Below are 26,079 nucleotides of genomic sequence, written 5' to 3'. Positions count from 1 at the left end.
ATGGTCACGCCGCAATCCCTTCTCCTCCATTCTCCTCTCAGGATCTTGGGCACGCACGTACACGCACCCGGCGTGAGATTTAAGCCACCGGGTCCGAGACGCGAACCGCGGTTGACTACGTGGGAGTTCAGCGACATAGCCATTATGCTAACTGCTGGTTCCCCCACCCCAGTCTTTTCTCCACCCTCCATTGGGCCAGCATAAGCCCTAGAGCAGAACTGTATTATTTACTTAGCACAGTGCTAAATTACCAGAATTTAAATGAATTTTTTTGAGAGGTTTTTGCTATAGGGCACGTGTGCTTGCCAGAAAGACAGAGAGAAACAGAGAGATAGAAAGCAAGAACTCACCCCCCAGGGGGATGGCCACAATGCAATCCCTTCTCCTCCGTTCTCTCGGGATCTTGGGCACGCACGCACACGCACCTGGCGTGAGTTTAAGCCACCGGGTCCAGGACTCGAACCGTGGTCAACTACATGGGAGTTCAGCGACATAGCCATTATGCTAACTGCTGGCCCTGTAAATTAATTTTTTAAAGAATTATCTGTTCAACTTTATTTATTATTTTTTCAATTTGACCAGAGAGATAAAGAGAGAGAGGGAAAGTGAGAAAACAGGTCGCCAGGCTGAGGACTTGAACCACAGTCGGCCATGTAGGAGTCCAGCACCTTAACTACCAAGCCACCTGCTGGCCCCAGAATTTAAATTTAAATCCTGGCTTTGCCAACTTGCCTAACTGTGTGACCTTAGAAAAGTTTCTCTCTAAATTTCATTTTCCTTACCTGGGGAAAAGAAAAAAAAAAAAAAGAGGAACTCTTATTTTATGAGGTTGTTTGGAGATGAAATAAAATGACGCAGGGAAAATGCTTAGACTGCTGTTATTATCTCTTACGATCGATTCCTTCTCTACCTCCTGCTCCCGCCTCCTCTCACAAATGGTTACTGGGCCTTGAGAGGGGCCCGGCATGTGCAGAGCAGTGGCTAACGTGAAGGCCTTGCCCCCATCTGGTTCACATACCGTTGGTGGGGACAGACAGTGACACGTCAGTAAATGGCAGGATGTCAGCTGGTGAGTACTAGGAGCGCCTCCCCTGGACCAGGTGCTAGGCTGGCGCCGGTGTCTGAGGCATAAAGTCCAAACTCCTGAGTACAGTTCAGAAGGGAGCCCCGCTCATCTCATCTGCCCCCGCCCGTGGGTGGGCTGGGTTTGTGGCCAGAATGCCAGGGTTCGGCTTGATTGTTTGCCTAAGCCTCAGTTTCTTCATCTGTAAAATGGGAATAAAATGTAAGCTTTTTTGCACACCAGCCTTGGGCAGAGCCACGAGAGGAAGCATGGCGGCACAATCTTATCAGGCGAGGGGAGCCAGCCGTGTGGCGTGAGCTTTTCCAGGTGCTCCCCTAGAGGGTCTGGCTAGGGAGCCTCTCAGGTGGGGTTCTACGGTCGGGGAAGACGGTGTCTTGGCAGTGAGGACTCACACGGGGACTATGCCCAGGAAGGGCAGAGACGAGGCGACCAAGAGCTATGCTGACGAGGCTCCTGAGAGTAGACCCAGGAGCTGCCCAGGCAGAAGTGGGCAGACCCACAGAGGGTGGCCAAGAGCCAGAGAGCCAGCAGACAGGACGCGGTCGGGGGCTCCCACTTCCAGTATCAGGCCACAGAAGCTGCTCCTCCATCAGAACCCCGGATGCCGTCTGCTGTGTGTGGTAAGAGATACACAGCTTGCTCCTTCCCACCCTACAACATGGCAGTGAAAGATCAGTGGAGCAGGGTACTAAGGAGAAACCTGAAGCCAAGAAGGCCGATGCCAGTGGCGAGGTTAAAAAGGGTGACCCCGGGACCAGCAGTTAGCGTAATGGCTATGTCGCTGGACTCCCATGTAGTCAATTGTGGTTCGCGGCCCGGACCCGGTGGCTTAAACTCATGCTGGGCACGTGTGCGTGCGTGCCCAAGATCCCAAGAGGAGAATGGAGGAGAAGGGATTGCTGCATGGCCATCTCTCCTGGGGGGTGATTTCTCGCTTTCTGTCTCTCTGTCTCTCTCTGTCTGGCGAGTGCATGTGCCCTATAGCAAAAACCTCTCCAAAAAAAAAAAAAAAAAGGGGGACCCCAAGGCTAAAAAGCCCGAGAAGGGGAAGCCCCATTACAGCGGAAACTTGGTCCTAGTCCCGGGCATCGGCAGATACTCCCGGTCTGCCAGGTATTCCAGGAAGGCCGCGTACAGGAGGAAATACTCGGCCACTGAATCCAGGATCGAAAAGAAAAAGGAGAAGGTTCTTGTGACTGTCACAAAACCAGTTGGTGGGGACGAGAATGGTGGTACCCGGTGGTTAAACTGTGCAAAATGCCTAGGTATTATCCTACTGAAGATGTGCCTCGAAAGCTGTTGAGCCACGGCAAAATCCCTTCAGTCAGCATGTGAGAAAGCTGTGAGCCAGCATCACTCCTGGGACTGTTCTGATCATCCTCACTGGACGCCACACAGGCAAGAGAGTGGTTTTCCTGAAGCAGCTGAGCAGTGGCTGCTACTTGGAACTGGACCGCTGGTTCTCAGTCGAGTTCCACTGCATAGAACACACCAGAAATTCGTCATTGGCACCTCCACGAAAATTGATGTTAGCAAAGTAAAAATCTCAAAGCACTTTACTGATGCTTACTTCAAGAAAAAGAAACTGTGGAAGCCCAGACACCAGGAAGGTGAGATCTTCGACACAGAGAAGGAGAAATACGAGATTTCAGAGCAGCGCAAGGTTGATCAGAAAGCTGTGGACTCGCAAATTTTACCAAAAATCAAAGCTTTTGCTCAGCTCCAGGGCTCCCTGCGATCCATGTTTGCCCTTACAAATGGAGTTTATCCTCACAGATTGGTGTTCTAAGTTTTTTGCCAAGAACCTAATTAAATAACTGATCATATATATATTTTAAAAAGAGAGAGAGAGAGAGATACACAACTTAAAATTTACCTTTTTTTTTGAGAGAGAGATTTTTGCTATAGGGCACATACACTCACTAGAGAGACAGAGAGACAGAAAGTGAGAAATCTCCCTCAGGGAGGATGGCCATGCTGCAGTCCCTTCTCCTCCATTCTCCTCTTGGGATTTTGGGCACGCATGCGCCTGCGTCCGGTGTGAGTTTTAAGTCACCAGGTCCAGGACTTGAACTGTATAGTAGGCTACATGAGAGTCCAGCACCATAACCATTACACCATCTGCTCGCCCCAAAATGTACCTTTTTAAAAATAATTGAATAATATTTTAGGTTTTTACCATAGGGTAAATGCACTCACCAGAGAGGAAAGTGAGAAATCTCCCCCCAGTGGGGATAGCCACGCCACAATCCCTTCTCCTTCACTCTCCTCTTGGGATTTTAGAAATGCACACACATGCGGCTGGGGTGATTTTCCAAGCTGCTGGGTCCAGGACTGAAATTATGGTTGGCTATGTGAGAATCCAGCCCCTTAACCCTCATGTCACCTACTGGCCCCAAACATATCTTTTTTTGGTTGTTTCAATTTAGAGAGATTTTTGCTATAGGGCGTGTGCACTCGTCAGAGAGACAGACACGAAGAGACAGAAGGTGAGAAATCACACCCCCAGGAGGATGGCCACACCGCAATCCCTTCTCCATTCTCCTCTCAAGATTTTGGGCATGCATGCACAAGCCACCAGATCTGGTACTCGAACTGAGGTTGACTACATGAGAGTCCAGTGACGTAACCATTACATCTTCTGCTGGTCCCAAAACGTGTACCTTCTTTACATGGTTCTATGTTAGTAAGTACATTCATAGTGTTGCATAACCACCATCACCTGCTTCCAGAAATAGAACTTTATCTAATCACCGCCAACAACACTACCCATTGAGCAACACTACCCATCCCACTGGCCTCCCCAGCCCCTGGGAATCCCCAGTCTACTTTCTGTCTCTGGGGTCTACTATTCCAGGAACCCTATCTAAGTGGAACTGTGCAATATTTATCCTTCTCCATCTGACTTATTTCTCTTAGCGTAATGTTTCCAAGGTCCATTTATGCTGTAGCACATAACAGGATTTCATCGTTTTCCATGACTGAATCATTTAGTCCCTTGTTTGTGTACACAGTTTGCTTAGCCATTCACCTTTCTTCTAGTTTTGCTATGGGGGCGCATGTGCTCGCCAGAGGCAGTGAGAGCGAGAGAGCGCGCGAGAGAGAGTGACAAATTGCTCCTCAGTCTCCTCTTGGGACTTTGGGCAGGTACGCTCATGTGCCGGTGTGATTTTCAAGCCACTGGGTCTGGGCCTTCACCTGCACAGCTGGCCGTGCGGGATCTAGCATCTCAACTTCCACACCACCTGCTGGTCCCATTCATCTTTCAGTGAACAGTGGGTTGTTTCCGCCTTTCGGCTACTGTGAAGAATGCTGCTCTGAGTGTGGGTGCCAACTCTCGTTTTAGGGAGAAAAGTTGTCTGAGACTCAGCAGTTCCCCAAGACATGGAGCTTATTCCTTTCCAAAGGAACTATTTAAATTCTTGCATGGAGCTGGCTCCACAGCCTAGTACTAAGCAGTATGTGGAAGAAGCCAGATCCCACATGGCCAAGTGGGATTCCTGGCCTAGCGGCTTGAGAAGTATGCTGGGGGGGCCAGCTGGTGGCAAGGTGGGTGGTTAAGACTAACTGTGTGGCTCAAGTTCCAGACCCAGCAGCTTGAAAAACAGTAGGCACAGGGGCCGGGAGGTGGCATGGTGGTTAAGGGCACTGGACTCCCTCATGGCCGACTGTGGTTCAAGTCCTGGACCTGGCGGCCTGCTTTCTCACTTTCCCTCTCTCTCTCTCTCTTGCTCTGTCCCTCTCTAGTCAAATATAGGTAAAGTTAAATAAAATAATTCTTTGAAAAAAAAAAAAGAAGAAGAAAAGAAAAACACACTCGGCATGTGTGTGTGTGTGTGTTCAAAATCCCAAGAGAAGAATGGAGGAGAAGGGATTGTGGGGTGCGGCCATCCCCCCCTGGGGGGGTGCTTTCTCACTTTTCCCTTTTTTTCTAGCAAGCACACATGCCCTCTACAAAGTTTAAAAAACAAAACAAAAAAGGCACACGGGGGCAGCAGATGGCATGGTGGCTGAGGCACTGAGCTCCCACATGGCCAGCCGCAGTTCGCGTCCCAGACCTGACGGCCTGCACTCTGCTTTCTCGCTTTCCCTCTCTCTGGAGCACATGCACCCTAAGGTAAACTTAAAAAGGAAATAGGGGCCGGCAGGTGGCATAGTGGTTACATCACTGGGCTCTCACATTGTCCATCGCAGTTCAAGTGCTGGACCCGACGGCTTGACAATCACTCCAAGCACATGTGTAGGTGTGTCCAAGATCCTGGGAGGAGAATGGAGAAGGGATTGTGGCGTGGCCATCCACCCGGAGGATTTCTCACTTTTCCTCTCACTGTCTCTGTCTCTCAGGCAAGCACATGGCCCTAGGGCAAAAACCTCTTTTAAAAAAGGGCATAGAACAGTTTAAAGAAACATCTCCTCTGCAAGATACCAGTTTCGACAACCAAAATACCTCCCAGGACTCACACATGCCGAAAAGCCAGTGCTCACTTATGGTACACACTCATTCACGACACAGTCACGATACATGTTCATTCACAATACACACTCATTCACTATACACACTCACGACACACACTCATTCACTATACACACGACACACACAACACACACTCATGACACACACTCATTCACTATACACACTCACGACACACACTCATTCATTATACACACGATACACACGACACACGACACACTCATTCACTATACACACTCACGACACACACTCATCCATTATACACACGATACACACTCACAACACACTCATGACACACACTCACTCATTCACTATACACACGACACACACTCATTCACTATACACACGATACACACTCACAACACACACTCATGACACACTCATTCACTATACATACTCATGACACACACTCATTCACTATACACACGACACACACTCATGATACACACCCACTCACGATACACACTCATTCACGATACACTCATGATGCACACTCATTCATGACACACACGATACACACTCATTCATGATACACACAATGCACACTCATTCACGATACACTCTTATGGTGCACACTCATTCATGATACACACTTATGATACACACTCATTTCCTATACACACTCATTTACAATACACACTCACGATACACTCACGATACACACCCACCCACGATACACACTTATTCACGATACACTCTTATGGTGCACACTCATTCATGATACACATGGTACACACTCTTATGATACACATTCATTCACTATACACACTCATTCACTATACACATTCATGATACACACTCACGATACATACTCATTCATGACACACACTCGTTCACTATATACATTCAGGATACACACTCATTCACTATACACACTCACAACACACGCGATACCCACTCATGGCATACACCCACTCACGATACACACTCCCAACACACACCCACTTATGATACACACTCATTCACTATACACATGATACAGACTCACGATACACACTCACAATACACACGATACACACTCACTATGATACACGCTCATTTACGATACACACTCCCCTGTGCCACTTGGCTCCGGCCACACCAGACCGATTTTGCGTGTTTTCAGGATTGCACCTTTGCACATGTTGTTCCTTCGATCTGGAACATCCTGCTCCACCTGACCAACCCAGTCATTTATCAGGAGGCCGTGAAGCCTTTCCTGACCCACCCTTCCTCCCAGGTAGATGTGGTCCCTCACTTGTGCTTACAGGGCAGTGTTAGGCTGGCCTGGGCCCTCACTTGTGCTTGCAGGGCAGTGTCAGGCTGACCTGGCTGGCCCCGGGTGTATGGTAACTGGCTGTTCCTAGTCTGCCCCTCCCATTGGACTGTGAGCTCCTGGCGGGAGGGGCTGCGGACTGGGGCTTATTCATCTTTGTGTCCCTGCCCTGACCTCAGTAAATGCTGTGTGAAAAACAATAGCTATCAGGGCCAGCAGTCTGTGTGGGGGTTAGGGTGCTGGACTCACACATGGTCAACCACAGGTCGACAACTGTTCGAGTCTCTGGCCTGGCAGCTTGCTTTCTCACTTTCCTTCTCTCTCTGATGAGCAAGTGTGCTCTAAAGAAAATTTTAAAATAATAATAATGATAAAATAAAATAAATACCATCACTTACTGATCTGTCACCATATACCAGGGTTTTTTTTTTTTTTTAGAGAGAAATTTTTGCTATCGGGTGAGTGTGTTTGGCCATCTCCCCCCAGGGGGGGTGGCCACGCCGCAATCCCTTCTCCTCCATTCTTCTTCTGGGATTTCAGACATGTACGCACGTGCACCCGCATGAATTATAAGCCTCTGGGTCTGGGACTCAAACCACGGTCGACTACGTGGAGTCCACAACATAACCATTAACCCATCTGCTGGTCTCTCTGCCCTCATTTTTGTAGAGAAGGAAACAGAAGCTCAAGAGCTCTTCAATGAGCAGTAAAGCCAGGCCCTCCTGGCTTCAAAGTACAGTCGGTCTCATTCTGTCTCCAACCAGAGTGGGGCATGGCTGGCTGTGTGTGTGTGGAGGAGTGCGGGAGAGGGCAGCTGGTCTTTCAGAGCTGCCCTGAGAAAATCTGTGCCCATCCATAGGTTATGCAACTTCCTCTTTTGTTCAATTGAAATACATACTTTTTAATAATCCACATCCTTCTTTCTCCCATTTTGAACACCAGAATCAAACTCGTCATTCTTGAACACACACACAGACATACACATACACACACACACACACACACACACACACACACACGTACCTCCTACAATTCCCTACGTACTTAAACGCTTTGTTGCTCTCAACCCCTCGGTAGCTTTACAGTGTTTGTTTCGTTTCCTCAATTAGAATGGCAAGGCCTTTGGTGGGGACCACGCCCTGCAGACACTCACATTTGATCTCTCCACTTACTGCCCTGGGAGACACTCTGCAGTCTGGCAGGGAATCCTTGTCTTGCACTCGCACCCACATGCTGGCCCACTCTAATCCTGTAATAACAGCTTCTATGTCACTCCTGTGCCATCACCGCTTCTTGTCACGCTCCTGATGATCCTGCCCAGGTGGATAACTCACTTAGACCATGCCCCTCACAAGGCCAGTCTGCCAGCTCCTGGGATGATTTGAGCAGCAGCTTACACTACAATTCCAGCAACACTTCACCACGTGTAACCATTACTCGAGGAACCAGGGGCTCTCAGGGTGAGGAAGAACATACGAGACACTGAATGAGCGAATGAGTGGATTATTTCCCAAGAATCCTGTCTTTCTGTTCAAAAGGAACCAAGCAGACCAAAGTGTGTTCATTGAGCTGCTACTTCACGGTACTCTTAGGAATCTTCCAGTGAAGGAGGAGGAAGGAGTTAAAGCGATGCTTTCATCTTTCCCAAATGGGAGACGTCCCTGAGTTTACGGTGGTGCTGTCAAAAAGCCACCTCTATGTATAAAAGAAAATGAAATTAAAAACAAAAGCCACCTCTTTGTGACAGTCGCTCAGAACAGCCTCACTGAGCATGGAGAGCTGCCAGGCCCCTGCCCTGGTCCCCTACACTCCATCTCCAGCTTCCCTGAGCCCAGGGGCTCCCTGTGAGTGGAGCTGAGTGGGCACCGTGCCAGGCCAGATGGCAAAGGAGGGGGTGGAGGACTGCCAAAAGGAGGCAAACAGGAAATGGAAGGAGGGATCTGGGTGTGGGGGAGGGGCGCCCAGACCCTCTCTCCCAATCCTGCTTTGCAGAAAAGGTCAGGTTGCACGTGTGCCCAAAATCCCGAGAGGAAACTGGAGGAAGAGAGGGCACATGGCCATCCCTTCTGGGGGGGTGACTTTTTCTCTTTCACTCTCTGTCTCTCTCCTGTGAGCACATGCAGTAACTTTAAAAAAGAAAGAAAGAAAGAGGTCAGGTTGTGAAAGAAACGCAAGAATCAAAGAACTAGCAGCTGCCTCAGAAAGGAACACCGCGGCTTCATCTCACCAGGAAGGAGGGACACGGAGGCCCCACATGCTCAACAACATCGACTCACAACTGTGGCAACGTAAGCATACCGCTGTGCGCACACGCACGGTCCCTAGTAGCACACGCACCGGTGCATACACACCCCCGACCTGTACAAACAGGTGCACAGACAGTTGGGCCAGAACGGGAAGAGAAGACAATCCCGGCCTTAGGACGACATCCCTGCACAGACAGACAGACAGAATCAGGCGGCTCCTTGACATACGCAGATGTGCACAGCAGATCTCAGCCGGAGGCTCTGCGGGGAAAGCAGCCCTCGCTCACTGGGAGGCACCCAGGGACCATGGTCACACCGCACCCACCGCACCCCACTCACACAGGAGCACGTGCAGCCGCCTTCCTGCGTCGTCTGTCCTTCAGCCCCCGCCCTCCACCCCCATTTGCGGCCGGGGCAGGTTCTTTACCTCCTCAGGGCCTGTGGGACCTGCCCCCTTGCCCTCTGAGCTGGGCTGGGTACTGCTCTCTGTTGAGATAAGTCAGAGAGGCAGGGCTATTTTCTGCCCCAGGCAGGAAGTGGGAACCAGAGGGTAAAGCGAGCAGGCGGCCAGATCATGAGCATTCCCGCACTCCGCACCCCCTTCCTCACACCCTGCCCTCGCGTATCTGCGCTCTGGAGGGTGGCCAGCTGCCGGGCAGCGGTGCAGAGGCGGCGGTTGGGGAGCGCGAAGGAGAAAGAACTATTCGAGACAACGATGGGGCAGGAAGCAGGAGAGAATGCTGGCCGCTCTCCGTGTTCGCCCCCCGCCCGCCCCACACACGCACCCCGCGCCCCGCACTCTCGCTTCTTCGCAGTCCTCCTTTCAGTAATCCACACCCTTCTTTTTTCTCTGCCCCTGATTCGGACTCTGGGTCAGAAGTTTGCAAAGAAGGACTCTCATCTCCCCATCCTCACTTGGGATTCTTGTGGTCGGTGTTTCAGCCCCGACAGGAAATAACCCTCTGCTGTAGGCTTTAACCCATTAGCTAAGTCAGCTAAGCCTACTTTCTGGGCTTCTGAGCTGCGGCCATGTGGGAGGGCTCAGTCCAGCCTCAAGGACAGGCTTCGTTACAAAGACCCTTAATATCCAGGTATCCGGGCTCCCCAGATGGGTCCCCGCTGCGCTGAGCCTCCAGCAGCTTAACGCAGTCTAAAGGCTTTGTAAAAAGCTCTGTCGGAGGGCACGATGAATCCACTCACGGGCTTATCCTGGGGCTGGGGGGCAGGGCTGAGATGGAGAGGTCTGTGGTGTGCACACAGCGTGAGGTCACAGGTGAAGTGCGTGGGGAGGCCTCCTTCTGTCCCAGAGGCCACATTCTTCCCAAAGAGAGGCACTTCCTCTGCAGGCCCTGGGTGCCTTGTCTTGTCACCATCCTCCCCCCTCAGGATCCAGGCCCGCCCAGCTCACCCAGCCAAAATTCCTGCTCCAGCTCTCGACCCTCCTCCCACTGAGGCTGTCTATTCCTGCCTTTCTTTCTTTCTTTCTTTTTAAAGGATTATTTTATTTAATTTTATTTATCCATTCATTCATTTTAATTTGACTAGAGAGAGACACAGAGGCAGGGGTCAGGGGAAGTGAGAAAGCAAGCCACCAGGTTCGGGCCTCAAACCATGATCGGCCATGCGGGAGTGTCCAGCGCCTTAACCACCACACCACTCGCTGGTCCCATCTTCCTGCCTTTCCAAACATCATCCTCAGCCGTGTCTTCTCGCTCCCCAGGTACTCTGACCTCATTCTTTCCAACATTTTCTGGGAAGAGGCAGAAAGCAAAGGCAGCCACTGCTGGGTGGAGGATCCCCCGCTGTGTGGACACCTCACCTCCTGCACATCCCCCTCCACCTGCTCTCAAGTGCTGGAAAAGCAGAAATAACGTCCCATCCAGGAGAAGTCCCTGAGACTGGCCGGGCAGCCCGCCAGCACGCGGTCCGCCTTCAGGCCCAGCGGCTCTTGGTCCTGTGGAGACCTGGAGTCCTGGCCACTCTGACCTCCTCTGACCTTAGTACACACCACTGGCTTCAGCCCTCACCCCTCTGCTGCCTCCTCCTCTGTTTTCATTTTCGTAATTTGCTACAGGGTGTGTGTGTTCACTGGGGAGAGCCAGAAAGGGAGAGAGGGAAAGCGAGAAAGCACCTCTTGGAGTGGGCATGGCCACACCACAATCCCTTCTCCTCCATTCTGCTCTTGGGATTTTGGTATGTTTCCCAAGCCACTGGGTCCAGCTCTGTAGTCGGCCATGTGGGACCCAGCCACCTTAACCACAGGCTGGCCTCTCCTTTATTTTGATAGTGTGACTTTGGAAATTATTTTATTTTTATTTTTTGCTGTAGGATAAGTGCATTCGCCAGAGTTATAAAGAGAGAGAAAGAGAGAGAGAGAGAGAGAGGGAAAGGGAGAATTACCATCCTGGGAGGATGGCCACGCTGCAATCCCTTCCCTTCCATTCCCTTTTTAGGGTTTTGGGCTCACACACCTGATTTTCATGCACCGGGCCTAATTTTCAGGATGCCAGATCCCGTACTCCAACTCCACAGTGAGCCACGTGGGATCTAGCGCCTCAGCCTTCAGGTCAGTGCCACATGCTGGCTGCTGACATTTTTAATGCCCCTGGGCACAAAAGGTCTCTGTGCAGGTGGTATACACGGGTGGGAGAGTCGAAGGCATTGAACACAGATGGAGTGGGTTCTAGGGTCTCTGGTAGCCAGGGGAGAGGCCTACTCACAGGAGTAGGTTTCTATCTCCCCTTCGTTCAGCCTACAACATTAGCTCCCCTAAGAGGAGGAGTTCTGGAGATACAATCTGGCGGAGGACCCAGAGGGACAGAGGTAGAGGCGTCGTCCCTCACTGATGTGACACGGAGGTATCATAAAGCCCTCTACCCCCCACTTCCCCATCTGGGGACTTCTTAATTTCCTCTTCATGCTGCTGATGAGCCACATTCCAGCTGTGGAGACATTACAGAAGAGCGAGTCTAATCTCTGTATTCAGACGAATCTTTTGGGTTGAGGCAGTATTTCCAGAAGACCCCGTTAAAACACACCTTGCGGAGGACCAGCAGGTGGCGTGGTGGTTAAGGTGCTGGACACTCCCACATGGTTGACCACTGTTTGAGTCCTGGACCTGATGGTTTGCTTTCTCACTTCTTCTCTCTCTCTGTCTCTGCCAAATTAAGAATAAATGAATGAATGAATAAATAAAATTAAATGGGAGATTAAAAACTAAGCGTGCCCTGTAAGATCGCTGTGGTCGAGTGGTCAGCAAGTGGCATGGTGGTTAAGGGCGCTGGACTTTCACATGGACGGCCACAGTTCGAGTCCTGGGCCTGGCAGCTTGCTTTGTCACATTCCATCTCTTTCTCTTGCTTTCTAGTCAAAATAAAATAAAGTTAAATAAAATAATTTTTTAAATATATATTTATTTATTTAATTCCACTTGTTATTATTTTTTTATTTGACCAGAAAGAGACAGGGAGAAAGAGAAAAGTAAAATGAGAAAGCAAGCCGCCAGGTCCAGGATTCGAACTGTGGTTGGCCATGTGGGAGTCCAGCACCTCAACCACCACACCAGCTGCCAGCCCCAATAAAATAATTCTTTTTTTTTTTAAAGAATCGTTTAATTTATTTATTTATCTTAATTTGACCAGAGAAGGACAGAGAGAGTAAGAGAGAGGGAAAGTGAGAAAGCAAGCCACTAGGTCTTGAACTTAATCCATGGTCGACCATGTGGGAGTCTAGCACCTCAACCACCACATCACCTGCCGGCCCCAATAAAATAATTCTTAAAACACACACACACACACACACACACACACACATACCTTGCTTCACTGGGAGGGATAACGAGGACCCATCCGTGCCAGTGAACCCACTAGCTGATTCATCAGATGAGCTGTTACCTAGCAGAGGGCCTGGCCTGGAAGGCCAGTGGGCTGGGGTGAAAGTCTACCTGGGCATGGGGGAAGGCTAAAAACAGTCCCCAGAGGGCCTTCTGTGGGGAGCCAGGGTTCGACATGCCAGTGGGGACCAGCAGAGTGTGGGGCAGGCATAGCCTCTCTGAGCTGTCTGGAGTGGGGCTTCATGACTTGAGGAGCACTGCAGCACCGCGGCACGCCGGCTGCCTCAGCAGTCTCCGTGGGAGAGGTCCCTCTGCTTCACAGCCCCTTATAGCTTTTAACTCTGTTCAAAAAGTTTTCCAAGGGGGACTGGCAGTTGGCGTAATGGCTATGTCGCTGGACTCCCACGTGGTCGACTGTGGTTCATGTCCCGGACCTGGTGGCTTAAACTCACGCTGGGCGCGTGTGCGTGCGTGCCCAAGATCCTGAGAGAATGGAGGAGAAGGGATTGCGGCGTGGCCATCCCCCCTGGTGGTGATTTCTCGCTTTCTGTCTCCCTCCCTCTGCCTTTTTGGCAAGCACACGCACTCTATAGCAAAAACCTCTAAACAACAACAACAAGTTTTCCAAGGGCCCTGGCCCACCCTCATATCCATCCCTGGCCACCCCCAGCCTGTACAGGAGGGGTGCTGGTCCTTGTGCCTCCTGTGCAGCTCAGTCCCTCTCGAAGACACCCCCGTACCTGTGCTCCCTGTAGCTCTGCCGCTGCCTCTGCCTCGAGCTGGCTTCCGCTGTCTGCTCTGGGCTGGGCCCAGCTCGTAGGACCTGCTCCTGTGGCGGGTGGGGACACACCCACCTGGCCGGCCTCAGCACATCCCTCCAGCTCCTTGTACTCCTGTGGCGGGTGGGGACACACCCACCTGGCCGACCTCAGCACATCCCAACAGCTCCTTGTACTGGCCCAGCCCCTGCCAAGCAGGGGCCAAGCAGAGAGGTGGGAGGAGGCCTTGCCCTCAGAGGCCCCGACAACTTGCCCAACTTGCCGGAAGACCCCAACATCCAGGTAACACTCCCCAACTCCTGCTGACGAGTAACTCCCCCATCCAGTGTCACACTCCCCACAGTTTCCGGAACTTATGGGCACACCCACCGCTGATGCCAGATGACTAACCGGCCAGCCTCCAGCTGCGCTCACTGGTTCCCCTGGGACTCCCTTCCTCTTGGGTCTGCCAGGTGGTTAAGCCCAAGCCACAGAGGCTTTGCACCTCACCCTGCCCAGGCCCTCGTGTGCCGGCCCCTTCCCTGCCCCCACATGCACCCCTCCACCCCTGCAGCACCAGGCTACACGGATCCTCTTTGCTGATGTCTGCTTAGCCTCGGCTGCCAGCTGGGAGGGTGGGGGCTCAGGTGACAGCCCCTTGTCTCTGTGTCAGTACCCTGGGGTTGAGCACAGGGCTGGGCACGTTTTTTTCTTTTTTGGAGAGATTTTTGCTATAGGACGTGTGTGCTCACCAGAGACAGAAAGCAAGAAAACAGCCCCTTCCGGGAGGGGGTTGGCCATGTTGCAATCCCTTCTCCCCCATTCTCCTCTAAGGATCTTGAGCACACACGCACATACACGAGCCCGGCGTGAGCTTCAAGCCTCCAGGTCTGAGACTCGAACTACGGCCATGTGGGAGTCCAGTGATTTGACCATTATGCCATCTGCTCATCCTAGGCTGGGCATGTTTTACATGCTCAGTGAACAAAACCAAGTTCAAGTCTGGGGTGGCAGGTCAAAAGGTCAGTGCTCACTGAAGCCAGGCAAAGGGTACAGGCGTGGTGCGCTATGCTAGTCCTGTCCCCCAAGTTTCTGCCGTAGAGTGCATGAGCTCGCCAGAGAGACAGAGAGGGGAAGTGAGAAATCACTCCCAGGGCGGATGGCATGCCACAGTCCCTTCTCCTCTATTGTCCTACTGGGATTTGGGGCACACACGCGCACGTGCCCGGTGTGAGTTTCAAGCCGCCAGGTGACTGGCCATATGGGAGTCCAGAGCTGTAACTACATGCTAACTGCTGGCACCAAGGTTTTTTTAAGGAAAAAAAAAAGAATAAAAAAATTATTTTGATTATTATTACTTTTTTTTTTTTTTAACTTGTTGTAGTCATCAGAGAGAGGGAGGGAGAAAATGAGAAAGCAAGCCACCAGGTCCGGGACTCAAACCACGGTTGGCCGTGTAGGAGTCCACCACCCCAATCACCATGCCACCTACTGGCTGCTGAGTATGTTTTTTTAATCATGTTAATTACCGTGATCCTACAGAAGGGGAGAGAGTCTACAGTGTGTCCCATAGACATACTTAGGGAGCGTTCCCGTTACTAAAGGCCGGTACTGCTGTCCCACCTCCACCTGCAGACCGCCTGGCACGCCACATGCAAGGTTTCCTGAGCTCCAGGCTGCCGTTGCTGGTCACTTCCCTCCTAATAAAGGGCCAGTCTAGCTCACCTCTGGGATCGGTTCCCTCCCGCCCCCGAGAGTGATCTGGCTGGCCCTTGCCTTTTCCCTAGAGGTCATCTTGCCCATGTCTGAGATCGGGGTTGGGGACTGGAGCTTCGGAAACAGACACACCCGCCTCATGGCCCAGGTAATGCCCGTACCCAGGCCTTCTCAGGGGACCTCCCTCACTTCTCAGCCCAGTGCTGCTCCTGGCAGAGGGTCGCTGCACTGAGCACCCGTCCCACAAGGTGCTCACCTACAGGCGCAGCCATGAAACCAGTGGTTGTGGGTGGAGCGCACGGGGCAGGGCGGCAGTGCCAGGGTGGGGATCATGACCAAGCAGGCCACACGGCTGAGGATAAATGTTTTATTACAGGTGCCCTCTGAGGCAGGGCAGTTCCCATTACGAGCCTCTCCGGGAGGGCTGCCCAGCCCAAGGATGCGTGAGAGGGCCCAGGTTAGAGACCCCTGGGGGGCAGCCTGGAAGCAAACTGATAGATGGGTCTAAAAGCAAAGCTGAATGTGGAAAGGTCGAGCTGGGGTGGGGTCGCAGTGGACAGCCCCGGCTTATCCTAACTGGCCTAAGGTCAAGGCGTTGAACTCCTGGCTCCACCGAAGCACCACGTCCTCGCTCTTGTCTAAGCTCAGCACATTGTAGGTCTCGTTGCTCAGGCACCTCATGCGGGACACCTGCGTGGGGATTTAGTGGGGACACGCTAGAGGCTGGCCGGGGCCAGCCATGGGCATGGGGCAGTAGGGGAAAAGAAACTTGGCCACGGGTTTGGAAAGATGGGGGGGACTCTAAGTAGCCAACCCCCTTCCTTCAGAAATGAGGCCGAGGGTGGAGGGGCAGTGACTTGTCCCTGAGACCTTAGCCTCCAGTCCTCAGCCAGCTGGGGGTTCTCACCTCCTACCTCTGGCCAGGAGGGCCTGGAGGGCGGAGGAGCTGGGGAGGCTGCGCTCTGCCTCACAGCCACTCACAGTGGGGGGCTCAGGACACTGGGGCTCACCTTGTGGTTCCGGTTCCTCATCATGCACTGCTGGCTTTTGAAGGAACAGTAGTTGGGGTACTGGATGTAGTCCGTGTCGCAGATCTAAGCCAGAAGCCACAGCCAGAGGAGGGGGTGTTAGAGGCCTCCCAACAGGCCGGCCCTCCAGAGTACACGGAATAGCAGAACAGGCAGGGGCAGACTCACGGTTGCCGGGCAGAAGCCAGGAGTCGGAGAGTGAGAGGAGGGTGCCCTCATGATCAGCCTGTGGGGACAGGTGTGGGGGTTCAGGGGCCAGACAAGAAAGGAGCCAATTCATGTCAAACGTGGGGATCCTTCTGGTGATACAAGAGAAGTGGAGGGAGATCTCTAGTGGACAGTGGGCCAACCGCTTCCCTCTTTGGCCCTGGCCTCTGGGCAGCCAAGATGATCTCCAAGACCCATTCCTCATCTTGGGGCCTGGGGACCAGAGCGGGCAGGGGCCCTCAGCTCAGCTACCAGCCCTTTCTGAACTGGCCCTGGAAAGGAGGGGCTTGACTCTGGAAACAGGGGAAGTGGCTGGGGCAGAGGGAACTCTAGGGGTTTCCAAAGCAGGTGCCGGTGTGCACCGGGCTGGGGAAGGAGCTGGCGATGCCGCAGGGAAGTGCAGCGTGCAGGGTCGCACCTCCCCCACACCTGGCCAATGGGAAGTGACTTGACCAAAGCCATTCATTAAGAAAGTGCCAGCCCGGGGCCCAGACCTCCATCTCCTGCCTCCCAGGGTCACCCCTCCTTTGCCAGATGCAATCCTGCTCTATGTGGGGAGGGGTGCAGGGTGCAGTGGTCTGCTGGGGGGAGGCAGGAGGTTCGGTGAGGATGGGTCTCAGAAGCCAGGGGCCCAAGTCCCCTCCCACACCCTGCACACTCCCTGCTACTGGAGCAGGTGATGGGAAGGAAGCCGGCTGAGGGCCAGGGTGAGCCTGAGCTCAAGGAAAGGCTCTGACCTTCGTGGGGTCATCTCCATCCTGGAAGCTCAGAAACTCAGTCTGCAGCCAGTTGGAGACTCGACTGTCTTCACAGCCCTTTGTGGCGAGCCGAGCACACCAGGAGTCCATGCTGAGCCCACCGAACAGATCCATCCCGTAATAGTGCCCCGGCTCCACCTCGGCTATCTGTGGCACAGGGGGTGGGGGAGGTGTAGCCCTGCTCCCCTGGAGGCCTCCCCCCCCGCCGGCAGGTGGGCTGCCCACGAGGTACCTTGGTGCCCACAGACTGTGACTGTAACTGCTTTTTGAGCAAGGGGCTGACGAAGGGTGTCTTGTGGGAGTTGTCACAACGCTGCCGCTTGAGGGTGTTATCCCTGAAGCACTGCTCCAGCTTCAGGGAGCAGAAGGCGCAGTAGGCACAGGACTCTAAGTGTCGCCGCCCAAGGCTGTCACACACCTGGGGCGGGGGTAGGGGAAGGGACTGAGGCTTAGGTGGTGGGGGAGCAGCCTGCCAGCTTCCACACCTCAGCCCCTCTGGGCGCCCCCTCTGCAGGATGTCTTTGTATTAAGGTTCTTCTGCAAGAGGCTATGGCTTTTCTCCTGCCCCTCCCCAAGGAGTCCTGAGGGACCTGGCCCCAGCTCTGAGTTTCTTCACCACCTTCCTGGAGTCCTTATCTACCTGCAGGTGACACCCAAACATGCGTCGCCAGCTCCGATCTCTTTCTTGAACTCCAAATGCTCACGGCAAAGTGCCTGCCAGAGGTGCTACTGGGTGACCTGTAACCACCCCTGATGGCTTATCCGAATAGCGCTTGCATCTATTCTCTAGCCTTGCTCATAATGCCAATATTTATAAAGAGGTGACACTGCTGGCACTGTGGCTATAAATGCTCTCCTCCGGTTCGGGCTTCACAAGCACCCTAAAATAGCATAGTTACTAATACTATCCCTCCACAGGTTCAGTGAGGCTGGGCAGGTCGCTCAATACCACGTGACTACCAGACTGGCGTCGGGACATGGGTCCAGGTCCTTCTAACTCTGAAACCTAAGCTTACCCAACTGCCTAACTTGGAAACCTCCACATTCTTGGAAGATACTCTTCAGGATGGAGTCACCCAGTTCCTAGTTGCACCCCGCCCTGACCGAGCTTCCTCAGCCCCATCCACCATCAGAAGGCCTTGCTAAGCAGCGTCTTCAGCCAATCCCATCCTCCTTCCTCGCCCATCAGTACAATCAGTCACAGGACATGACTGACCTCGCTCTCTTTTTAAAGAATTATTTGGGACCAGCAGTTGGCGTAATGGCTATGTTGCCGGACTCCCATGTAGTCGACCGCGGTTCGAGTGCTGGACACAGTAGCTTTAACTCACGCGGGGCACATGTACATGCGTGCCCAAGATCCCAAATGGAGAGTGGAGGAGAAGGGACTGCAGCATGGCCATCCCCCCGGGGGGTGGGTGATTTCTCGCTTTCTGTCTTTCTATCTCTCTCTTTCTGGTGAGCATATATGCCCTATAGTAAACCCCCCCCAAAAAAAAAGAATTATTTATTGAGGGACTAGCAGATAGCGTGGAAGTTAAGGGATCTGGACTTCCACACGGCCAACTGCAGTTCGAGTCCTAGACCTGGTGGCTTGCTTTATCACTTTCTCTCTCTCTCTCTCTGTCCCTCTCTGGTCAAATTAAAATAAATAAATAAAGTTAAATAAAAAATAAATTTTTAAAATAAAAATAATTACTTATTGGACCAGTAGATGGCATAGCAGTTACACTGCTGGACTCTCACATGTCTGACCATGGTTTGAGTCCTGGACTCAGTGGCTCGAAACTCATCCCAGGTCCATTTGTCCAAGATCCCAGGAGGAGAATGGAGGACCGTCCTCCCCAGGGGGTGATTTCTCACTTTCCTCTCACTGTCTTTCTCTCTTGCAAGTTCACGTACCCTAAGGCAAAAACCTAAGTATGTATTTAATTTATTATTACTATTTTTTAATTTGACCGAGAGAGAGAGAGAAGGAAAGTGAGAAAGCAAGCCACCATGTCCAGGACTTGAAATAAATAATAAAGTTTGGGACCAGCAGTTAGCGTAATGGCTATGTTGCTGGACTCCCATGTAGTCGACCACGGTTCGCGTCCCGGACCCAGTGGCTTAAAACTCATGCCGGGTGCATGTGCGTGCGTGCCCAAGATCCCAAGAGGAGAATGGAGGAGAAGGGATTGCGGCGTGGCCATCCCCCCTGGGGGGTGATTTCTCACTTTCTGTCTCTATGCCTCTCTCTGTCTGTCTGGCGAGCACACGCACCCTATAGCAAAAGCCTCTCAAAATAATAATAATAATAAAGTTAAATAAAATAACTCTTAAAAAAAATGACTGCCTTTCAAGATTTTTTCCCATTGTGACCCTCACTCCATCTCCTGCATCTCCACGCTAGGTAAAATGAGCCCTACTGCTCTCTTATCCAAGTCACAAAACCAGCTAGTCTCTACGTGACTCCTAAATTCTCACACTTCCAATGCTTCTGTCTACGGCCGCCCGCACTCCTCTGTAACAGCACTGTCTCTCCCTTGGTCTCCCTCAGGAGCCCTCGGCCCCTGGAGAGCAGAAACAGATGCTCACTCTCAGTGCCTCCTGAAACTTACATTGCTAACCGCCTCACAGCCTCCACACACACTATTCCCTTTATCAGGAAACTACTAGCAGGCCCTTGCCCTTTTTTGTTGTTGTTGTTGTTTTTAGTTTTAGATTTATTTATTATTATTTTTAATTTGACCAGAGAGAGAGAGAAAGGGAAAGTGAGAAAGCAAGCCGCCAGGTTTAGGACTTGAACCGTGGTCAGCCACGTGTCTAGCACCTCAACCACCATGCCACCTGCCAGCCTCTGTTTTTATACATATATATACACACATATATAATGGCTTCTGCCTTTTTTTTTTTTTAAGATCTATTTAATTTTATTTATTGTTGTTATTACTTTTAAATTTGCTATTGGGGATGTTTGTGTACCAGACAGAGACAGATGTAGAGAAAGCAAGCCAGCAGGTCCACGACTTGAACTACAGCCAGCCACGTGGGAGTTCAGCATCTTCACCACCATACCACCTCCTGGCCCCAGATCCCTTCTTTTGACTGGTTAACTTTTTTTATCATTCTATTTCAGTTTAAAGATCAGCTCTGGCACAGCCAGTGGCATGGAGGTTAAGGTGCTAGGCTTGGCAACTTGAAAATCACACCAGGTGTGTGTGCGTGTGTGCCCAAAATCCCAAGAGGGGAATAGAGGAGAAGGGATCCTGGCATGGCCATCACCTAGGGGGGTGATTTCTTTCTTTCTTTTTTTTTTTTTTTTTGTCTCTCCTGTGAGCACATGCACCCTTGAGCAAAAAATTTTATTCTCTGATCCTCCCAAGCAGGAAGCCCTGTCCTGCTTTGTCCTTGTCCCTCTTGCAGCACGGACCCATCCTACTGTCTTGCCTGTCTCCTCACCTCTCTCCCTCACCAGACTCCTGGAGGTGAGAGGGTTGGTGAGAGGCATCTCAAATACCCAAATAGTGGATGGGTGCCCAGTCAGTGTTTTCTGAACACAGAGCTGAACGGAGGGCATCTTAGCGCTCAACATCCATTCGTTAAATTCCATGATTTGAACGCTAAAGTGTATTTCCCTGGACATAGACTTGCTGAGTGTTGAGGACACACTGAGACTGAATCTCTTTATGGATTCTCTGAGATGGGTTCTATGAACCCTTTGGAAAAAGGGGAACTGCCTCCAAGGTGAACTGGATCAAGAGGTGACACAAAGCCTAAGAACTCAGAGAGCTGAAGAATCGATCCCAAACTGGACTGGAGTCCAGACAAGGTCTTGAACCTTCCTCCTACAAGGAGGGCTGGAGATGCCTTTCCAAAGAAAGGGAGTTCCACCTGGAAAGACTCTCTCCCACTAAGCCTCCAGTGCTCCCTGCCCACCCCACACTCCCACGGCCTAGTGCGTGTCCACTCAGCAGCACGGCGGGCATACCAAGTTCCCAAAACCACGGATCACGTTCTCCATGTACTTCCAGGCTTTGATGGTGGGGGTAAAGATACAGGTGCTCCCCACGAGTGAGTAGCACAGCACCAGCATGGCGTCCTTGGTGGGCGTCTGTAAGAGACTGAACAGGACCGTGCTGGCTGCTGGGGACGGCCCGAGCAGGAGCAGAAAGCCACATCTACTCTCCTCCCCTCTGCTTCGCAGCTTGCCTTGGTCACACACATGCTGCGTGCTGAACATGGGGCCTTAGAGGCCTTGGGACCAGCCGTCTCCTTTCACAAATGAGGAAGTGAGGTCCAGAAATGAGAAGTAAGTCAAGGTGGCAAAGCTCATCAAAGCCAGGGACAAGGCCAGAACCCACGCCAGATGGCCCCAGGTCCAGGGCTCTTTCCACCAGAGAACAAGCAGAGAACGTGCGTAAGCCAACCACGGGCACAGAACAGGTGGGGCAGGTGGTTGCTAGCTGTGCCCAAAGCCCAAGCAGGTCTGCGTGGGTCTGGAGGCTGAAGGTGGGAGAGTGGGCTTCTCATTCCCAAAGAAAGCAGCAGGGAGAGGGCGATGAGGGGGCCCGGACTTCTGTACCTGATACTCTTGCCACTATTCTCGTCGTCATCCTCGTCATCCGCGTCACCCATTTCCTGAGCTGATTGGATGAGCTCCTGGATGTTCTCCATCATCAAAGGAGTAGACTCTACTTCTCGGACCCGCGGCGTGAAGGAGGAAGGATTGGAAGATAAAGATTCAGACTGCAACCTGGTCTCGGAGTCTGCCTGCAGCCCGGACATCCCCTCCAACCCTTCCCCTGCGCCCTGTCCTTCTTCCTGCTTTGCTTCCTCTTCTTGCTCCTCCCGTTCTTCTTGCCCCAGCTTGTGCTGGGTCTGCTCCTGCCTGTGTTCCGGTGTTTGCTCCTGACCTCCCAAGGACAAGGAGGATTGTAGGAGCTCCTCCACGTTGTTGCTCAGCCGCTCAGGCCAGGGCTGGACGACCTGCCGTTCTGTGGCTGAAGCAGGATTTGGGAGGGATCAACAAAGAGGGGGAACAGAGATAGTCAAGCTCCTGGCTCCTGGTCATCTAGTTTTTTAAAAAAGAAGTATTTGTTTGTTTCCTTGCTTATTTATTTATTTCCATTTGTTATTATTTTTAATTTGACCAGACAAAGAGAGAGAGAGGAAGGGAAAGGGAAAAAACAAGCCACCAGGTCTGGGACTCGAACTGCAGTCGGCCATGTAGAAGCCCAGTGCCTTTAACCACACCATCTGCTGGCACCCCTGGTCGTCTTTTGTACACAGGAACATACACGTAAATACACAAGTGGAGGAAAGCAGACCAAATTGGGCCAACCCCACAGCCTAGGGGTTAAGAGAGCTGGATCCCACATGGCTGACTGCATGGTTTGAACCCTGACCCCATGGCTGGAAAACCTCACTGAGCACATGTGCATGTGTACCCCAAATCCTGACAGGGTGGAGAAACAGAGAAGGGACTGCACTGTGACCATGCCACACTGGGGTCTGCTCTCTCTCTGTCATTCTTTGGTGAGTGTGTGCCCTCTGGCAGAAATTAAAGGAGGCCAGCAGGTAGCATAGTGGTTAAGGGCGCTGGACTCTCTCATGGCCAATCATGGTTTGAGTCCTGGACCTGGCGGCTTGCTTTCTCACTTTCTCTCTCTCACTCTGTCCCTCTCTGGTCAAATTTAAATAAATAAATAAAGTTAAATAAAATAATTCTGAAAAATTAAAATTAAATTAAATTAAATGAAAAAGCAGACCAGGGGGCCAGTGGGGGGCATCATGGTTAAGGTGCTGGACTCCCAGGTGGCAGACCACAGTTTGAGTACCGGATCTGGCAGCTTGAAAATCATGCCAGGCATGTGTGCATGCGTGCCCCAAATCCCAGGAGGAGTATGGGGAAGAGACTGCAGCACGACCAACCCCCCTGAGGGCACTTTCTCACTTTCCCTCTCACTGTCTGTCTCTCTCCGGCAAATGCATCTACCCTATGGCAAAAACCTTAAAAAAAAAAGACCAAATCGTACTTATACACACAGTTAAATATAAAAACACAGAAAAGAGTATCGATGTTAAAATAAAAGATCGCTAGGGCCAGCAGGTGGCGTGGTGGTTAAGGTGTTGGACTCCCACATGGCTGACCACGGTTCAAGTCCCAGACATGGCAATTTGCGTCCTCACTTTCCCTTTCTCTGCAAATTAAAAATAAGTAATAATAATTAATACAATGAAATAAATCTTTTTAAAAAGATTAATACCATGGCGGTTGTGATGTTGGGAGTATGTGTCACCTCCCCACCTCCCTCATAAATGCTTCCCTTCTCTAACTCCCACCTGGAACACCACCTTGTGTTCCTTTTTCTTGGAAAACACCAAGAATTCTGAGTATGTAGCAATGAATCCTTTTTTTGTTGTTGTTATAGGGTGTGTGTGCTTGCTAGAGAGACAGAGAGAAATCACCTCCCAGGGGGGATGGCCACACCACAATCCCTCCTCCTCCACTCTCCTCTTGGGATTTTGGGCAGGCATGCACATGCGCCTGGTGTAAGTTTCAAGCCACTGGGTCTGGGACTTGAACTACGGTCAAGTACATGAGAGTTCAGCGACGTAATCATTATGCCATCTGCTGGTCCTGCAACTAATCCTTTTTTTAAAAGTGAAATTATTTAATTTGACCAGAGAGAAACACAGAGAGAGAGGGAAAGTGAGAAAGCAAGCTGCCAGGTCCAGGACTTGAACCATGGTCAGCCACATGGGAGTCCAGCACCTTAACCACCTCACCAGCTGCCGGCCCCACTAATCCTTTTCAAAGTGAAGCTGTAGCTTATAAAAGCCCCAGAGGAGAGGCAGGACAGTAGTAGCACAATAAAACATGAGATTCTGCCAGGCAGGCCCACATAGGAAAGTTCCCAGTTCATTTCCAGAAACCTCCTGGGTACATGCACGCCCGCGATCCAGGGTGGGCTGGGCTGGGGGTGGGTCATGATCCTGCTGGGGATGCTGTCTCTCTCTCTCTGTGTCTGTCTGTCTTGCGCACGGAAGAAATAAACAAAAGTCCCAGAGAGTTTCCAATACAGAAATGTCTTCGGGGCTAGAAAAGCTGGATTCAGAGTGGACTGAAACGGCAGGAGATATGCGGGACAGGAGAGCCCTACGTGGGGTTCACAAGGGCACCTCCTCCCTCAGGTACCCCGCTCAACATTCTCCCCGTTCCCCGGCCACAGTGCTTGACCGCTGAGCTCTGCCCATGACGTGGTGCGGGAGGTCTCACCTGTGACGTGGGATGACCCTGGGGAGGTCATCGCCGTGGGCAGGGCCTCCGCTGAAGAGTCTACCTCCTTGAGAGAGTTGGGTGAGAGGATGGAGACTGGCTGGGAGCACCGTACTCGCTGAGGGAGAGAAGGACAGTGGGAAGGCCTCTCCTGAAGGCGGTCTGCTGTTCAGCTGCTTCCTCGGCCCCTTCCCGGACGTCCTGTTTGCCTTAGTTCCCTGGTAGGGACCCAGGGGCCCGAGAAAGGCTCCCTCTGGAAGATAAAGCCCCATTGGACTTGGGGCTGCTCCTCTCCATCCAGCAGCTACCACATGATCAGGGGTGGCTAGCACAGAAGACAGAGAAGGCGGCGGGGGAGAAGAGCATGTCGCCAGTGGAGGGCGCCCTGACACACTCACGTGCGTCTGGGCCACCCTCCTGCCTGCACTCTTCCACAGTTGACTTGAATGCAACCACTGACCCCCGAAAAGCCGGAGGGGCTGGTCGTGGCCTCTCCCCATCTCTCTTCTCTACTTCTCTGGGGACCAGGATCGTCCAGGCAGCCTGAATGCCCCACCTGAGACTATTCAGGTATCATTTCGGTGAATAACTGGCAAATGGCAGGGAGAGAGGGAGGATCCACCAGGGCGGCATCCTGGAACCCTTCCTAGATTCTCCAGTGCCACATCTGTCCCTCGGCCGACCAGACCCAGCCTTTGTCCCCCTCACCTTGGCGTAGTAGACGTGATTGGAGCAGCGGTACTGAGTGAACTGGCAGAAGGACTCAAACCAGGAGGCATAAGGAAGGTCGGAGCAGACAGCGCCTGGAAAGGGCAGGGGTGGCCAAGTCGGACACAGGGGCACCTCCTGGGGCAGAGACCCTCCGGGTGTGGGAGCAGCCCGAACGGTGCAGCCTGGCCATCTCCCTCTCACGGGAGCGGGAGCTCAGGGCTTCTGCCAGAGCGCCTCGGTCTCCCCGAGTCTGGCCCTCACCGTCGGGCACCAAGCCGTGGTTTTCGTACTGGTCCAGCTGGACGAGCGTGGGGTTGCGGCAGCCGTGGGTGGCGCGGAGACGGCAGGTGGTCTCTGCCTTCCAGGTGGGGGTCAGCAGCGCGAAAAACCGTTCATACTCGGTGGGGGAGAGGGGGCTGCCTGGGGTGAAGGCCAAAGTCGGGTCCTGGGCTGGGGCAGGTGCCAGTGGCAGGAGCAGCACTGCGGAGCAAGGGGACAGACCGACAGATGGACCCAATCCCAGCCTGTCGTGACCGCGGGCAGCCCCAGTCCGAGGAGTGGGACCCAGGCAGATTAGGAACTGGGGGGTCGTGAGCGGCGAGGGCCAGAGGCCAGGTCTGACCCCTGCGGGCTGGCGGGAGGATGCCAGGAGCGAGGGGCGCAGGAGACAGCGTTTGGGGAGCGGAGGGCGGAGGGCCTGGGGCTGAGCCGGCGGGTCTATCGGCCGCACTCACCCTTCAGGAGTGAGAGAA

General features: G+C 52.5%; 2 protein-coding genes across 2 annotated transcripts in view; both read right to left on the bottom strand.

Annotated features, from left to right (window-relative positions):
• LPAR5 (lysophosphatidic acid receptor 5) overlaps positions 1-13,775 on the bottom strand; it is a 27,425-nt gene extending 13,650 nt beyond the window's left edge. The window contains exon 1 of the mRNA XM_014585120.2: positions 13,629-13,775. The gene's annotated coding sequence lies outside the window, so the exon portion shown is untranslated. The remainder of the gene's footprint in view (positions 1-13,628) is intronic.
• A 1,945-nt stretch (positions 13,776-15,720) lies between these two features.
• ACRBP (acrosin binding protein) lies at positions 15,721-26,074 on the bottom strand (the record flags this gene model as incomplete). Its single annotated transcript, XM_006170847.3, has 10 exons — positions 15,721-16,052; positions 16,373-16,456; positions 17,335-17,502; positions 17,588-17,773; positions 21,326-21,458; positions 21,920-22,337; positions 24,617-24,734; positions 25,325-25,419; positions 25,589-25,807; positions 26,062-26,074. Coding segments are annotated over 10 exons (1,557 nt in total), but the record flags the coding sequence as incomplete, so codon positions are not given.
• Between the last annotated feature and the right edge of the window lie 5 nt (positions 26,075-26,079).

This window comes from Tupaia chinensis, unplaced genomic scaffold, assembly GCF_000334495.1.
Source record: "Tupaia chinensis unplaced genomic scaffold, TupChi_1.0 Scaffold149011_1, whole genome shotgun sequence".
Lineage (NCBI taxonomy): Eukaryota > Metazoa > Chordata > Mammalia > Scandentia > Tupaiidae > Tupaia > Tupaia belangeri.
Note: the sequence above shows the minus strand (reverse complement) of the source record. Positions and strands in the feature narration are given on the sequence as shown.